At 45.6% G+C, this 17,013-nt stretch overlaps 1 protein-coding gene across 1 annotated transcript in view; it reads right to left on the bottom strand.

Moving 5' to 3' along the window:
- The window catches only part of DSCAM (DS cell adhesion molecule), a 636,673-nt gene extending 630,608 nt beyond the window's left edge, over positions 1–6,065 (bottom strand). Inside the window, exon 1 of the mRNA XM_066370162.1 lies at positions 5,959–6,065. Coding sequence (XP_066226259.1) covers positions 5,959–6,001 — 43 coding nt within the window. The 5' untranslated portion in view covers positions 6,002–6,065. The remainder of the gene's footprint in view (positions 1–5,958) is intronic.
- Positions 6,066–17,013: the final 10,948 nt, after the last annotated feature.

Here is a 17,013-nt window from a genome sequence, read left to right as displayed (position 1 = left end):
CTGCACTTACAAACTTATCTCTGTGACATCTGAGCCACTCCTGGCTGCAGGGCCATCACCCCAACCTATCATGTTCTGTAACAGTGATGAAGTCCCATTGCATTATTCAAACGCAAGCCCCCCTTGGAAAAGGGGAGAAAATGCCCTGAAAGCATCCTCGAAAACAAATGCCTCTACAGCCATGGAGTCTGCGTGTCTGTGCAAGATGGCAGAAGCCAAGAAATCCACACAGTGGCTTACATACATTTTGCACAATGTTAGAAATGGAGGTTGGGGCCAGGAAGGAGCAAACTCAGCAGGAAGGAGATAGAGGCAGGAGAGAAAGGTTCCTTGAATTATTCAACCCTTCTTCACTCAATCACTAAACATGGGTGTCCCCCTCCTCCATGCATGTGTTCTGCACATGCGTGTGCAAGAACACACTCAGGCATCCCAGGGGCCTGACCTGTGAACCATATCACCCAGGGAGGGAAGCAGTCGCTAACCAAATAAGTACCAAATAAACAGAGTTACAGATTGCCCTAGACATGGTTGGGGGAACGTGCAAGGCTTGGTAACAGAGCACAGTGCAGGAATCTAATTTGGGGGAGCGGGTCTTTGAGCCAACCCTTCTGAACATCCTGAGCAGAAGCTATCTAGCTGCTGAACAAAAACCCGGTTATGTGCACCTGACCCGTGGTGCTTCCCTCCCACCACCTTGGTGGCTGGTATATCAACTGCTGAAGGCACCCTTCAGGCTGCACTCTGGGAATTCAGAACTGCACAGTGAGTACATGTCAGGTTGCTGGAATCTCATATTCCCACTGTCTTATCTTAGTCCATAAATGCAGTGAAGGACATGCAACTTTGAATTTTCTCTCATTTTCAAAGCATGAACATATAGATAGATAGATAGATAGATAGATAGATAGATAGATAGATAGATAGATAATAGATAGATAGAAGATAGATAGATAGATAGATAGATAGATAGACAGATAGATAGATATGGTGGGGGAGGGGCAGGGAGTGATGAGAATTTCTGTGCCGAGCAGTTCTTTGGAATGCAAAGAGTTATTGATGCCTAGTCCAGGGGAAATGGTGCTGCTCAGTTTCCCTGGGGTGGGTGTGGGGGCTCCAGCTGCTGCCCAGAGAAGCACACCGAAGCCAGCAGTCTGATGGACTGCGGAGGATCATCACCCCTGTCACCAGAGGCAGGAGGAGAAGCCAGCACTGCCTCCTGGAATGACATTGGAAGGTCAGCCAATCAGGCGCGGGTCTGCTCCTGGAGCTGCCACCTCCGAGAGGAGATGCACACAGGCTGGGCAGGGCTCTCCTGCCCATGTGAAAGGGGGTGCAGGCCCAGCAGCCCCCAGGTTCCTCCTCTGCCTTTCCGTGGACCATCTAGATTTCAACATATTGCTCTGAACATGACCCTCCTTTGTAAAATCAGAAACAAAGACAGCCAGACCCTGCCTGGCTAGCTGTAGCCTTTCCCTGGCTCCAGTTGGAATGAACTCCCTCACATGGGAGTCCGGCACCGTGAACTTGAGAAATCAAATGCTGGGAAGAAAGCCTCTGACCACCCCACACAGAGCATTTCCCCCTCAGAGGCGGCAAGGCTGCCTGCTCTGCTGAAGGCTTGCTGCAGCAGTCTTGTGAGGTTTGCCGCCCACTAGTGTCCTATGGCAGGGACACAATTGACATGCAGGTAGCACCACCTTACTATCTCCCAGGCCGCTGACGGGAGCCGGTCACCAGAAGCCAGCAGGCACTTCAGCACAGCAGCCAGGAAACTGCCCAGGTGCAGCGGTCTGCATGTGAACACCCCAGGGCTCTGCACGCTCCTCCCGCTGTGCTGGACGCACAAGGAGACTGAGAAAATGGGAGACTCTGAACACGCCACTGCCCAGCCTAATGCTGTGTTATTTTCCCTGCTTATTAATTATGAATGAAGCACATTCATAATCTCACCCGCAGAATTTGACTCATTTAGTGAAATGTGGATGCCATGGATATGTAAATATATCCGCTGAGAAATCCACTCTTCTATTTTCCAAACACAAATCTCCAGCTTCCTGCAGTGTCCATAGGTCTCCCTTTATGAAATGACCTTTTCCATCTCCCCCTCTTCCTCCCCCCACCCTGCCCTACATCAGTTTCCATGCACACTGCACTGAGTCTCTTTAGGAATATTCATTGCCCCTCATCCTGGGCACATCATAAAACACTTTGACAGCTATATACGTAGGGGTCCAGGAATTGGGGATTTAGATGAGCTTTTTTTTTTCTTTCTTTGCCATCAGCAATTATTTTCCATACCAGCATGCTGTATGGTACCAGTTCTGGCCAGGGAGTCACTGATCCCCCGGGGGCAGCAATGAACTGTGGTCACAGCAAAGTGGCATCCAGAAGATAGTCCGGGAGTCGGGAAGGATCAGCTGCCATTTATTAAAGGTCTGCATGGCATTTTGTAGGGGCATGCAACTTAAGAGACCTAAAAATTTTGGATGAATCCTGAAATTCTGGGATAGAATTTGAATCTGCTTATTAAATACAGGGCAGGGGAAGGAGGGGAGGAGGCCCTGAAATTACTCACCTGATACCATTATTCACTTACAAATATTTACATGAATTAAAGGAAAATCACCTTAAAAGCCATGTGAGTGCATTTGTACTCACAAAGGTCTGCTTCTAAATTTAAAAATAGTACCAAGTTGGTGGCATGTAATTCCTTGTCAAGATGAACTGGTGATGCCTGAAGGCTCTGGGCACCCATCTTCTCTAACAACCACCCTCTCTCTCCTACCACCGCACCCTCCCTAATGTCCGAGCTCCCTGAGAACAGCAACGCAGCAAAGCACCAGAGTCCACGGCTCAGAAAGAGGCGATGTGAGAGACACATGTGCATGTGAAACAGAGATGCCAGGATACTGACAAAAATTTGTCATATATATATATGTAATCTGCTTACTATTCCGTATTCTGCTTATCTGGAGGCCCACCTATGCTTTTAGAAAGAATTCTAGTCTAGAATATGCTCGCTGGGTTAAAAGCAAGAGAAACTGTGACAAAACCCAATGTAGCATGATTCTGTCTTGAGGAGACATGGAGGGACATGTGGGTCTGCATGTATGTGGACCCGTTTCCTTACACCGTGACTGAAGTTCTCCCATGAGTGTTTCTGGAACATTACAGAACAAGTTGACTGCTTTAAACATGATGATTGCACCTGATCAGGTGAGGTAATTCATTCAAGGCTTTAACCCATGATATACTGCTCTCTGACTCCTCATTTTTACCCAAAACACTCTCTGTAGCCTGTCCAGCAACCATGCTTATAGTAAGGAATAAATGTATATCCCATTACATCTGCAGGGGAAACGCTGCTGTCTACTGTTAAAATACAGATAGATCTCATTTTGCTAGCATCCCACATGTCAAACTACATAATCTTTTACAAATAGATATTTTTTAAGCATGTCAGACCATTTAATGTTTGTGGCCTAGAAGTAATCAGTTTAGGTATTAGAGTTCATGAATCTTTTATCAAGCACATTTGGGGATTTTTTAAAATTAAGGTAGACCAACATGTGACAGTTATTGAAAAAGCGTATTTCTCCATTTTTTTTCAAGTCTTATTCAGATAGGTAGGCACCCCTTAATTTCACATTTTTGACATATGGTCCTATGAACAGGCAGCATTCAAACTGGACTCATTTCATTTTTGATATGACTATGTATTTTATGGTTCTTTGCACCATATGCATTGAACATTGAGCATCATTCATTGAAAAACTCTTCAAAGCTTCCTCAAAAGGAAAGAGTTCAATGCTCTACAGTCAGGCACTCCCCACCCCCATGCTTGATCACATAAAGAGAGAGCCATTTTTATGTAAGAGAGTCCCACAGCCTCTGGTAGACAGGATCAGAACACGTTATACAGCAATGTAAAATATACATGTGCATGTCCGATCTATGTCTTATATTGTGAAACCTGCCTGCGTTCATTACAGTACCAGTCAGGTTGATTATCAATCAACTTTAAATGTCTTGGAAAAGGTGTAAAGGATAATGCTCACAGAACTTGGTATTCTGCCCATACATATGCTTTGCATATATTTTCCATAGGGTAGACCAATTGAGGTTTTTACACAATTTTCTCAATCTATGTGAGCCTTTTATAATTATATTAAGTATAAACACTGATTCAATATTTGATGGCACCTCTGTATCAGAAATTCTCCCACACTATTTTTGTCACATATAACAGTGAAACGGTAAAACGAGTGCTGATTGACTGACAATCACAAGCACAATCTCTTTAGTCATCCTGAAACACACTTCCCAATAGCATGGAAATTGTATTTCATCCTGTAATCCAGGCCTCTCCTAGGAGCTCAAAGATGAACGCCCTGACAGGTGAGACACGCCGTCAAGGCTTTGTGGCACTGGAAACACGTATGTGTGCATGCCTACATTTTCTCTGAGTTCGCTTTAGCAGAGCAGCATAAAGGGCCAATGTCCTGATGCATCACCACACATTAGCCAAAGCAGATCTATCCCCCAAGGTAAATTCCCGCGAGGCTGCAGCTGAGGTGTAGTGCCCTCTGGGAAAGATGGGTGTCATGTCAGAACTTGTTGCAATTCTTTCCTGCTAGGAAATTTCCAAATGAAAGTTTTGAACACTTTGCTTTAGGTTATATTAGAGAGCAAAGCATCATTTTAATATGAATTTGAGGAGATCCCTCTTTCAGCTTTCCCTCTTCTGTCATCTTTACTTTATAATTTTGCAAAGTTTATGGGTTTCCTTGGGCCTGTCGTGTGTTGATTCTTTAAGGACTATCTAGATGGGCAAAGAAAATGTACCCCCATGCAGCTAACACTGGGAGCTTCCCTATGCATCTTCCAAGAAAATCTTAGAGCCTCCCCTTGGCTTCTGGTATTTTCTCACAAGGGCAAGATTTCTGCCCCCACCACCTTTCTCCTTCTCTCTCTCCTTTCCTTTCTCCTTCCCTCCCCCTCTTCTTCCCTCCCTCTCCTGAGTAGGGGATTCTTCTCAATGCTTTAATTTTAACTGTCAGCAGGTCATACATATCATGCAGATCTGTGTTACAAAATTTGAAATAGGAATTGACGCTGTAGCTACTCCCAGGCAATGCCAAATGGTGACAATTTCCTCTCGTTCCCAAATAAGAGGAAGCTATTCAGACATGTAAGTTCATATTTACGCAGTGACAGGCAGCCGAAGGTGCAGTCACACTTACTAATTGGGTCTGATTCAGTCAAGAGCAATAGCTTTTCAAATACTCAGGAAGAAAGCATTTTAAAATGTAATATTGGATGGGTATGAGGAAAGCAAGGCTACTTATTGACAATATTCACTGCTTTCATTTTTACAACTATACAGGTGTTTTTAAAAATTGGTCCACATTTCAGATGATGTAATGCTTATGAGTGCATATTTTTCCATAAACGTCTGTGAGGACAGTGTACTACAGAGAAGGTGGGGGGCGGGGGCGGAAGACAGATCTTTCTTAAAGCCTTCACTGCTGCTGGGGCTCAATTGTAACAGATTTGATCCGAAGGCAAATGCTCTTAATTGGCCTCTCCACCTGCCTGCACTTGGAATGTCACCTCCCTTTGAGGCTGTAATGTGTCAAAGTGCCCATCTCCCTGTCTCTCCTCTCCCCAAACCAGGTTGATTCTGAATGAGGTAGCTACCTAGCACTGGAGTTATCTCCAAGCTGTCACTTTGCTAGGTAAGCTCCTCTAAATGATCAGAGAGCCAATTTTCCCTTGGCCTCTTCATAGCCTCCTTTCCTCCCAAAATAAATAAAAAATAATTTAAAAATAAATGCATGAAAATATAAGCAAGCACAAATGGGGAAAACTGGGACAGACTTCACCCATGCATCCAGTCCCCCCACACTCCAGTCAATTCAAGAAATGAAATTCATCACAAACCGAAAGGCTCACCATTCGCGAAGCTCTGGAACAAGGAGAGGGCCAGTATCCACATGCCCCTGCTGCTCCCCGGCCTCCCGCGAGCGACGCGCCGGCCTCGCCCCCCGCGCTCCGCCCGGCTCCGCTCTCTCGCCACCTGCCCGGGGGCCGCCGCCCGCCCGCCGCCGCCGCTGCCGAGCCGCCCGGGCACGCGGCGCGGCCGGGGTCCGGGGCAAGGGCTGCGCTCGCCGCGCGCCGCGCTCCTGCACACCTGCTCCCGGGCGCCGCGCCCCACGCTGCGGCCAGAGCGGGCCCGCCGGGCTGCAGCCCAGGTGCGCCGTCGGCTCAGGGGGCCGCCGGCAGGTCGGCAGGTGCACACAGTCGCCGACGCGGGCGTGAGCTCATCCCGGGCGCCGGCGCCCCGACTGCGCAGCAAGCGGCCTCCCGTGCGCCGGCCCTCAGCCTCCGCATCCAGGCAGCCGGCGGGCGGGCAGGCGCATCTTTCCTCTCCCGCGCCGCGAGTCACAGTGATCCCTGCTCACCTTCCCTACTGGGGAGGCGCGCGGGCGGGCGGGCGGGCGGGCTGCGGGCAAGGAGCGAGCAACCGAGAAGAGGCGAGCGGGGACCCCTCCCCTGCCTCTGGCCACCGGGGCGCTCTGCAGTCTTAAAGCAGCAGCGGAGAAGTGGTGAGGAACTGGAGGCAGGACCGGCGAGAGCGCAGCCACTACACACTCACGCACAGTCATCAGAATGCATTTCTTAGAGGCTTAAATAATCATTTCAACAGCCGATTATTTTTAGTTATTTGCTTGCCGGTTGCAAGTAAGATATGGCTAGGGGTGACTATTCCAGAAGGTTGTCAGCTAAGCAGAGGTGACCATGAAATGTTAGCAGTTTTAATAAAATGTGCGGATGGATTCAGATTTTGTATTTACTGTCATAAAAGTCCAGTTCATTTGCCTGGAGGGAATGATGCTTCCAAATCTTTGCTGCTACTATAAAAGATCTCTATGGTTTCACCAGCCAATTTTTAATCATCTCCAATACATTGTAAACTACAAACATAGGCAATTCTAATTTTGCTTTCTGAGTGGTGGGGAATAAAAACCTGAATGAAATTGCTGATAATTTGAGTAATTCCAAACCTATAATCCCTCCCACATTACTGTCAGAAGCCAGTATGATCACACTTCCTGAATATTCTGTAAGGTTCTTGAAGTCATAATAATATTCAAATAAAGGCTTTAAAAAGGGGATGCATCCATATTTCCTCACTTTGCAAAATAATGGTCCACAGGGCTGGATTGCACCCCAATTTAGGATCCAAGATGGAATGCCCCAGAGGCCAGGCAAACTCACTGAGGAGGAGCATTTGCAGGGGAGGGTGGTCTCAGTGGGCTTCCAGGGTGTGGGTGTCTTCCACCTCAGCCCCATGAGCCTCTCCAAATACAAGAGGGGAATGAACACACCTACAGTGGCTTGCAAATAACAGGAAAAGCAAATGGTGAGGCAGAAACAAAATGGTGCTTTACCCGACTTGGGCACAAGATGGCCAGGCCCTGTGTACAAGACAGGGCCAGCTGAGCCAGTGATGCTGCAAGCTCGCCATCACTCTGCAGCTGCAGGTGGTCACGTGCTGCTGCCCACTCAGGACTTCGGCCCAGCCCTGCTCTATCACATGCCCCAGCATCCTCCAGCTTTGCACGCTGTGAGGGGCACTCACAGCCTCTCCTGAATGCAGTCCAGGGGGCGGGTGGTGGGGTGGTTCCTATTCCTGCAGCCAGCTCCCAGCGACATGCTTTCAATTCACAAACTTCACTGCACACTAGCCATTTGGGAGGTTCCACTCAGCATCCATATTAGCACTCAAGCTCTGGAGTCCCACACACCTGGGGGCAGAGAACGGCTTGGCTACTTACTCAACATGGGCCTCATGCATTGCACTGTGCCTCATTATCCTCCTACGCAGAATTGAAGTTATCAAAGGCCCTAACTCATAATGATTGAGAAGATCTGATGGCACATTCCCAGCACCTGGTACTGTCAGAAGTGATGGCTATGGTTGTTACTGAGGTTGGGGACAGGGCCCACTACATATTTTGGGTCCAGGACAAAATGGAAATGAAAGGCTCCTTTTTTAAAAAGGAAAAAAAGCACCATTAAAGGTACTAACATATAAGACATATCTCTTTCTTTCTCAGTATCTGTCCACATGTCATGCTGCTTTTTTAAATTTTTATTATTTAACATCAATGCTTCCTTGGGCATAGTAATAGTTGCCCATGACTGAATGTGACTCAAGGCAGCACTAGTGACCCACATCTACCACCCTCCACTGAACCAATGTGCTGTGTCCCTGGCCAGCGTTGGGGAGGGGGGAGCAACCAGTCTCTTTTCCCCACAGATTACTGCCACAATGCTCAGTGGAGGGATGGTCCCCAGGTATACCCCAGGTATAGAAGGACAAGCTGGGAAGGACTAACCCAGATCAGAGGTGGAAAGAGGCTTTCCCTACTCAAGACACTGGTGGACTATGCCACAAGAAGGGTGGCCTGTGGCAGGGACAGACAGCTGCTGCCAGCCCCACCCTGATATACCTCTCAAATGCAGGTACACACACCCACTCCTCTGCATGGATCCCAGCCCCTCTGCCACCAGCAGACTGAGGGTAACTAACAGAACGCAGGCCTTCTCTTCCAACTTGATCCAGTTGTTGCCCTGTAAAAAAGCAGGAGTGATTGCAGACTTGGGGGACAGAGGCTGGTCAAGGCCCAGGGCACCTTGGAATGGAGAAGTAGTCAGCCAAGAACACCTCCTAGGCAGTCTGTGGGAGAAAGGATGCTTCAGGAGCTGTAAATAAAGGAATAAAATTAATTTCTAAAATTAACAGAAAGTTCAAGATGACAACTACAGAGCATTAAACCTCAAGTGCAAGCCCTGGGGTTGTAGGTCATTTTCAGTATAAGTACACTGGTCTCACCCCCATGAAGCCAGCCCTCTGTGGTTATCTGTCTAATGTACCTGTGTAGAATGAATTGGTTAATTATCTAGAATTGGCCTAACAGAGCATCAAACTTTTTTCACAAATATATTTAGAACATAGTTCAGTCTGAAAACACATCCCATGAAATTGTCAGCTCCATACTCAGACACTGCATCTCCCCAGTTCAAGAAGGTGTCCTCAAAGCCCCAGCATGGTGCCTGGTACATGAACCCATCCAGTAAATATTCCTGGAATGGAATGCAGATCTCAAACACCTGTGGAAAATGACCCATATTCCAAGATACATACTCAGAAGGTGCCATGGAAATTAAGACGAGAAAGCGTGTTTTGTAGTCAACCTCAGAGAAGTCTTTTTGGAGTCAATGTCAACTGAGCTGAGCCTTTAAGTTCAGTTAAGATGTCAACATGAAAATTGAATCAAGGCAAGGGGCATTCCACCTTCATCCAGTGGACATCAGGAAAAGCCAACTTTATCAAACACATTCAGATTTAACATGTGTTGGCTTGAAGCCCCCTCAGGGGTTACCCAGGTGACATTTGAGGGCCACTACAGATAGGTAGGTAGCAGTTTTAATAAGCAAGAGTATGAGGCTTGTCTTGGCTGGCCACTCCCACCTCTCAGTATCCTAAGAGTTTATGTGGAGGCCTTCATGAGGTTCAGTCATGTAAAGGTTCCAGACGATCTCAGCAATACCTGCTCTCCCAAAGTTTCATCTTTGAAGGGGCTCCTAGTACGGGAAGGAGGAGTGAAGGATTAGGAGGAGGAGCCTCTGATTTCCCCTTCCGGCCCGGAATCAACCTGCAGTTTGTCCCTCTTAATACCTCCTCCAACAATGCAATTATTTTTCTGTGTTCCTAACTAATGTAATATCTGGCCTCCTGAAGATCAACCTTTGACCGGAAAGCCTTTCATATAGAATTGTCGTCAATCCCCCATGCTGTCTGCTTACTGTCAGCCCTCCCGGAGAGACAAAGCCAAAGAGACTGCTTCTGTGTCCATTTGAATGATATTAAATGAGAAACCACATATTTTTGTGAGCAGTATCAACCAATTACATTGTCTATCATGCCTCTGCTTTTCGTTGGAGGGTCAAGGACAGGGGTGGTGGCATTTGAGCCATGTTCTAAAGGAGGGAAAGGTAGATGGAATGCATGAGGAGGCACTGTGGGTGGGAAGGCAGCAGTGACCACAGTGGGATGGCTCACACCCTTCTGAGATGTGTGGTTAATTCTGACCCAGAAGACAAATATTTGCCTGTGTTAGTGTCCTTGGGCTGCCGAAACAAGGACTACACACAGATAGCTTAGAACAACAGGAATATACTGTCTCACGATACTGGTGAACGGACATCTCAAATCAAGGTGTCAGCAGGACAGTCCTTCCAAAACCTGGAGAGGAGGTCCTTCCATGCCCCTTCCAGCTTCTGTGGGTGCCGGCAGTCCTCAGCCTTTCTCAGCTTGTAGAGCCATTGCTCCATTCTCTGTCTCCACATGGCCTTCCCCTGTGTGTGTCTCTGTGTCTCTTCTCTGCTTACAAGAACAGCTGTCATATCAATGAGGGATTCACCCTTATCCAGGAAGACCTCATCCTAAGGAATTACATCTGCAACTTACAATGACCCTACTTTGAAATATGGTCATATTCTGAGATCCTGGGGATTAGGGTTTTAATACCATTTGGGGGACACACAATTCAATCCATACAGGACCTAAGATACCTTAATAGAAAGGCAAAAGGCATGGGCAGGGTTTCCTGACAGAAAGAACCGTGGACTTGGACGATGGCTCCAAGGCCTTCCCCACCTCTCACTTGTACCATGTGTACCAAAGGCCCGCTCGTGGTGCATATGCCCAGAGAAGAAGTTCCTGGAGTCTCAGGTTCTTCCCTTGGAAATGAATCAATCATACCTGTTCTTCTTACCTTACAGGATTGTTGAGATGATCAAATGAGATATGGGATCTGGTTTCGTTAAAGATTACATAGAGAACAATTGTATGAAATAGTTATTGTCTGCAACTGAGCCTGTAAAACCATTTAGTAAATTTATTACTTGACAAAGCCTCATTCTGGCTGGTGATGCTTTGATTAAGTTGAAATCAGGCACTATTACACCGCTGGTCTCAGAACTGCAAAGGGCAGCAATGGTCAAGAGTGTCAGCAATGGCCCATCTATTTCTTCCTCTAGTGAACTGATGGAAACCTTCCACAAATATCTGGACCATACCTGCTACCTGCTATCACTAGAATAGATCCTGGGAACTTGAAGATGAATAAGTATGGACCAGAAAGGTTCTAGGGAAACTCTGGGCCACTTGAAATGTTCTCTATCTGGATCCGAGTAGGAGCTACAAGGACACATACACATATAAAAACTCACCAAGCTGCATATTTGAGAATAGTATAGTTTACTCCTTCACTGTATATAAAAAATGACTAAACATAGTTCCTACCAATATTACAATTTAGTGAGGGATTCAGGTAATAAGTACAATAATTTGATATGATAAACTCTACAATCAGGAGGTGGCACATCTGTCTGCTAGCTAGTGTGTGTGTGTGTGTGTGTGTGTGTGTGTGTGTGTGTGTGTGTGTGTGTGTGTGTGTCAGAAAATGAGACAGGCATGGAAGGATGGAAGGACCCGTACAAGGAGGTATTTGGACTTTACTGAAGACAAGAGTAAACCACGGGTGTATGGTGAGGAGGAAGTGACAGGATTAGATTTATGTTTTGGAAACATTCCCTGATAAGGACAAAGTAGAAAATGGCCTAAGGGGTTTGAGAAGGATGCAGGAAGACCATTAAAAAATTAGCCTGAGTCCAAATGGAAAATGATTTAGACCTGATGAAAGCCAGGGCACTGGGATGAAGACATTTGTATCTCATAGTATTGGAAGACGTTTAAAAGGTAAGATAATCAGAACTTAGAAATACTACTAATAGTGATGACAGCTGCCATCAATGTCAATGTAGCAGTTCTTCAACTCATCACTGATGTTTACTCAGCATTGGTATGTCTAGTTCAGTGCCAAGTACTGTACATACATTCTGAATTCAATTCTTGTCTGGGTTGTAAGTGCTATTACTGGTACTCCCATTCAGATGAGGAAACCTCAGCTCAGAGAGGTTTAGAAACATGCCCTGTAGCACCCATTTAGTACGGGACAGAGCTTGGCCTGAATCCAAACACAACACTCTGGGGACTGGAAAAGATTGATCTTCTCTGAACAGTGGTAAGAGAAAGGGAGGAAGTAGTAAGAGATTGTCAGGAAGCAGGGAGAGGTGGGCGGAAAGTGGAGAGAGGTAGGCAGGAAGTGGGGAGAGATAGGGAGGACACCAAAGTGACTCCCAGGATTTCATCTGGGATGCCTGTCTGGTCAGAGGAGCTCCTGAACAAATAAAGGAACACCATCATCTCTTAGAGGCATTTAATGTTCCTCTCTACTTCCACCTTGACACCCACATGCCAGTGTCTATAAAGCAGCCAGCATAATCTTTTAAAACACACACACACACACACACACACACACACACACACACACACACACACACCAGATCACTGGACATCTTGGTCAAAACTCTCCATTGCCTTCTGACCTTTCACAGCATAGAATCCAATGTCCTTATATGTGTATGTGCTTTCCGCGACTGCCGCTGCCGCCGCCACCCCCATTACCACCAGACTTTGGGGCAGAATTGTTGTGTTTTCACTTGCACACTTGGCACTGGTTTCCTTGATTTTCCTCAAGCACAGCCAGCAAGCACATGCCCACCCTCTACATAAACACTTCATCTTGGATGCCCCCAGGGCTCCCTCACTGCCAACACAAAGGCCTTCCCTTCAGGGAAGCTTTTCCTCACAACCTCCTACACCAGGGGTCCCCAAACTTTTTACGCAGGGGGCCAGTTCACTGTCCCTCAGACCATTGGAGGGCCGGACTATAAAAAAAACTATGAACAAATCCCTATGCACACTGCACATATCTTATTTTAAAGTAAAAAAATAAAATGGGAACAAATACAATATTTAAAATAAAGAACAAGTAAATTTAAATCAACAAACTGACCAGTATTTCAATGGAAACTATGGGCCTGCTTTTGGCTAATGAGATGGTCAATGTCAGTTCCATATTTGTCACTGGTAGCCGTAACAAGTGATATGACATGCTTCTGGAGCCATGACGCGTACGTCCGCATCACCGGAAGTAGTACTGTACGTGAGCAACGCCGTGCTTTGCGGCACCGCCACATACAGTACTCTAAGAGCACAGGATGTGAATGCTGACCACCAATGAAAGAGGTGCCCCTTCCAGAAGTGCAGCAGGGTCCGGATAAATGGCCTCAGGGGGCCGCATGCAGCCCGTGGGCCGTAGTTTGGGGACCCCTGTCCTACACCAACAGCATGCCTACTCTGTCAGTATTTACTCTCTGATGTTTATGTACTCCACCTCTACAAAACCAGGATTCTGTCTTTCTCTTCACTGTTGTATTCACTACACCCACAATAATGCTCTGCATGTAGTAAGTGCTCAAGGAATACCAGCTGAATGGTGCAAAAGAAAGACTAGGTTTTCAAGGGAAAGTTCATATGAAGCAAAACCTCAGAAACCCTGCATTCCATCTCCTCTGTCTCACTTCCTGGGAAACACACAGAACTGGGATAACAAAAGCAGACCCAGATACAAGGGGAAAACAACTTTCTTACATGTCAAATAATCCAACTTGCATAAACATTTCATCAAAATAAATATTTCTTTACTCCCCATTGGTCAAGTGGCTTGCTTATGGGCACTCTAACAAGTTATTTTTCAAATGAAGACAGTTACGGAGCCTAGGGATTTGAATTAGAAGAGAAGGTCCAGGAGGGGTTGGTATCAAATACGGTTTAGAAGCAGCGAACACTTCAAAGGGAAGTACAAGTCTGTGAGGAGAGCGCCAATCACATCAGCCCTTTGGGATTTGAGTGAAGGGAAGGACGATGGAGGGAAGGGGCTAAGAGGAGAGAGCAGGGGAAATCTGCCTGAGGCATTTCATTGGCCCACCCCTGTCTGTCCACCTGGGTCTGAAACCAGGCATTGCAAACTGGCCCCTCTGGAAAGACTGGAGTTCCCACAAGATTCCCGCAGACACGAGGTGTTCGAGGTAGCTGTGCAGTAGCCTCCTTCTGAACTTGGACAAGCGATCCATCTGGGTTTAGCATGGAGCTTTGACAATGTGCAACATGACCTGTGTGGCTTGAGGGTGTCAGTAGGGAAAGCAGGCCAGGCTCATCAGGAGACTCCCATGTCCCCAAACAGAACTCAGCTCTTGTGGTTTTGTGAGCTGCACAGAAACACCTTTCCGAGGAGTGTTGTTGAAACACCAGAGGGAAAATGGACAGGGAGCAGCAAGGGGCCCAAACAGCAAGTGAGCAAGGCCAGGAGATCAAGTCTTATGTTCCCGTTCTGTGTTGTGGGTCTGGACAAGGGTCATTAAGTCAAAGGCTGTAGGGTCAGGCCCTGGCAGGCCCCATGGAGTTGTGTGACCCTGGGTGGTGGCTTAGTCTCTGACCCAAAAGTCTACCATACTCACCATGACCAGGCCACAGGGCTGCAGAGACAACTAGACCAGTTAAAGTGGGAGAGCACGTAGAACGGTGCCTGACATGAAGAGCCTACAGAGCCCAGGAAACATAAGTGGTTGCTGCCGCCGCCTCTACTGTTGCTGCTGCACTTGGTGAGGTCTTTATGGCTCAGGCAAGAATGGAAGAGCAGAAGGAAAGGGCACAATAGGAGCGACAGGTCAGATCAGGGACTGGAGAAGACAGAAAGAAGGATAGAGGGAAGCAGCAGTAGGTGAAAAAGAGTAGAAAAATATTGAAAGGCTTCCTTTTGATTTCTGTGAATCAAATTTTAACGGCTTTAGAGAGACAAAGCTGGGGTAAGATAAAATCGCACCCTGATCTCATGTCAGACATAGCTGAAATATGCTTAATTTATAAACTAAATAAGAGAAACATTTTAAATGATTAAAAAATTAAGCCAGCCAATTCAGAGAGTAGAATATCCTGGAGAAAGTATGTCTAACCTAGGGACCAGGGATATATTTGTAAACATGACAGAAGCCCCCGAAGCTATAAAAGACAGTCAACTACAGGCGTTCTTTGCAAAATATAGCCAAACAAAGTGAAGCACAAATGGGAGGATGGGTCTGGGGACAGATAAAGGTCTTATATTGATAAAGATTGAATGCTTACCAATTGATAACAAAAAGACCACCAAATCAATAGAAAAAAAAAATGGGCATTTGATTTGAATATGCCAGTTCATGAGAGAAGAAAACACCAGGGCCAGCAAGTCCGAGAAAATGCTCAACCAAATTCAGAGGCAACAAAATAAAAATTTAAATAACAATTGGATATTGCATCTCACCATGAAATCCAAAGGAATCAAAAGAAGTAGAAACTCTAATGTCGGTGGGATGCAGGGATGGGATAAAGGGCACTTTGAGACATTGCTGGTGGCGGTGTGATGTTTTCATAGCTTTCTTTTTAACAGATTCTGGCAATATGTATTTTTAAAGAAACAAAACGAATAAAATACACTTACCTTTCAACTTAGCAATCCTACTCTTGGGAATCTGTCCTACTGAAGTAAAAAGTACAAATAAATAACTGGTACTTAAAACTATTTGTACAATTCTATCCACTGCAGCATTATTTTCTGAGTAAACATAAATAAAAAAAGATAAAGAAAATTATCTGAGTGCCCATGAATGGGGAATGTTGAGTAAATTTTGTAATATGCAAACATTAGAACATTACAGTAAAAAAAATTAGTACGTGAAGACATTTTAACCACATTTATTTAGGACAAAAGCAAGATGCACTGGAGCATACAAAATACCTTTTTTTTTTTTTTTTGTAAAACAAATCACAGAAATCCTGTGTGTGTGTATGTGTATGTGCAAGCAATCTTGTAAGTGTGTGAAAATGTTGCACAACAAATATAAACTTCTGTTACCTGTTTGGGCTGAGGTGGAGGAAGGAGGCAAAAGAAAGGAGAAAATAACTCAAAGGAAAAAGGGGGTTTCCTCTGTCCTCTTGTTGAGCAATGTCATCCTCTTAAATTTAATTTCAAAATAAAATTTTTTTTCATTATCAACACAAGATTAAAAATCCTAAATGGAAAACAAAAAGAAAAAATGGGGGGTCATTTAGAAAAAGCAGCATTTTTAACATGAGCTCACTTATATAAAATATAAATGTCAAATTCAAATGCTAATAGTAGTTGCCTGTAGTGAGATATCAGCTTATTCTTTATACTTTTCTGAGTTGTTTGATTCCTTTTCTTCTATTAAAAATTTTTATTTATTGATTTTAGAGATAGAGGAATGGAGAGAGAGACAGGAAGATGGATCTGTTCCTATATATGCCATGACTGGGGATTGAACCGGCAGCCTTTGTGATTTTGGACAACACTCTAACCAACCTGGAGAACTACCTGGCCAGGGTGATCTTTTTTTTTTTTCTAGATAAGAATTTTTAAAAATTAAATTAAGAGACACTAATGAAATACATAAAGTCACTTAGCAAACTGATGAAGCCACAGTAGGAAGGAGTGCACACTGAGTCCCACTACACTGACTATGTATTGGATGAGAACCTGTTTTGGCCTTTCCTCATTATAAAAATCCTTCAGTGATGTGACATACACATTCATGTCCACTTCCCACTCTCCCTCAGAGGGCTGAGCTTCGGGTCAGGAGCCCAAACCCAGTGGAGGTAACAGTAGAAAGACAGGCCTGTTTCCAGGGCCTACCTGGCAGAAGCCCTTGCAGAGGTGACTTAGGGAATGGCAGGAGGACTGGATGGTTACAGAATGGGTAGAGAGCAAAAACATATTTTGTTCCTGCTGTGGTCTAGGACACTGGGCACATGAGTTACATTGGTGAACAAATGACAACCACTTCACCCTTGAGGCTTACAGTCAGCATTACACCCATCAGATAGAAACTATACTCACTCTGGTTTGCTCTGAAAGCAACTTATTAAATCCTAACTGATTTGATCCTGGTGTTGTCTTTAAGAGTTCCCTTTTCATGCAA

The sequence above is a fragment of the Saccopteryx leptura genome, chromosome 2, assembly GCF_036850995.1.
Source record: "Saccopteryx leptura isolate mSacLep1 chromosome 2, mSacLep1_pri_phased_curated, whole genome shotgun sequence".
In the NCBI taxonomy this organism is placed as follows: domain Eukaryota; kingdom Metazoa; phylum Chordata; class Mammalia; order Chiroptera; family Emballonuridae; genus Saccopteryx; species Saccopteryx leptura.
The sequence above is the reverse complement of the archived record's forward strand: the minus strand, read 5'-3'. Positions and strand labels throughout refer to the sequence as shown.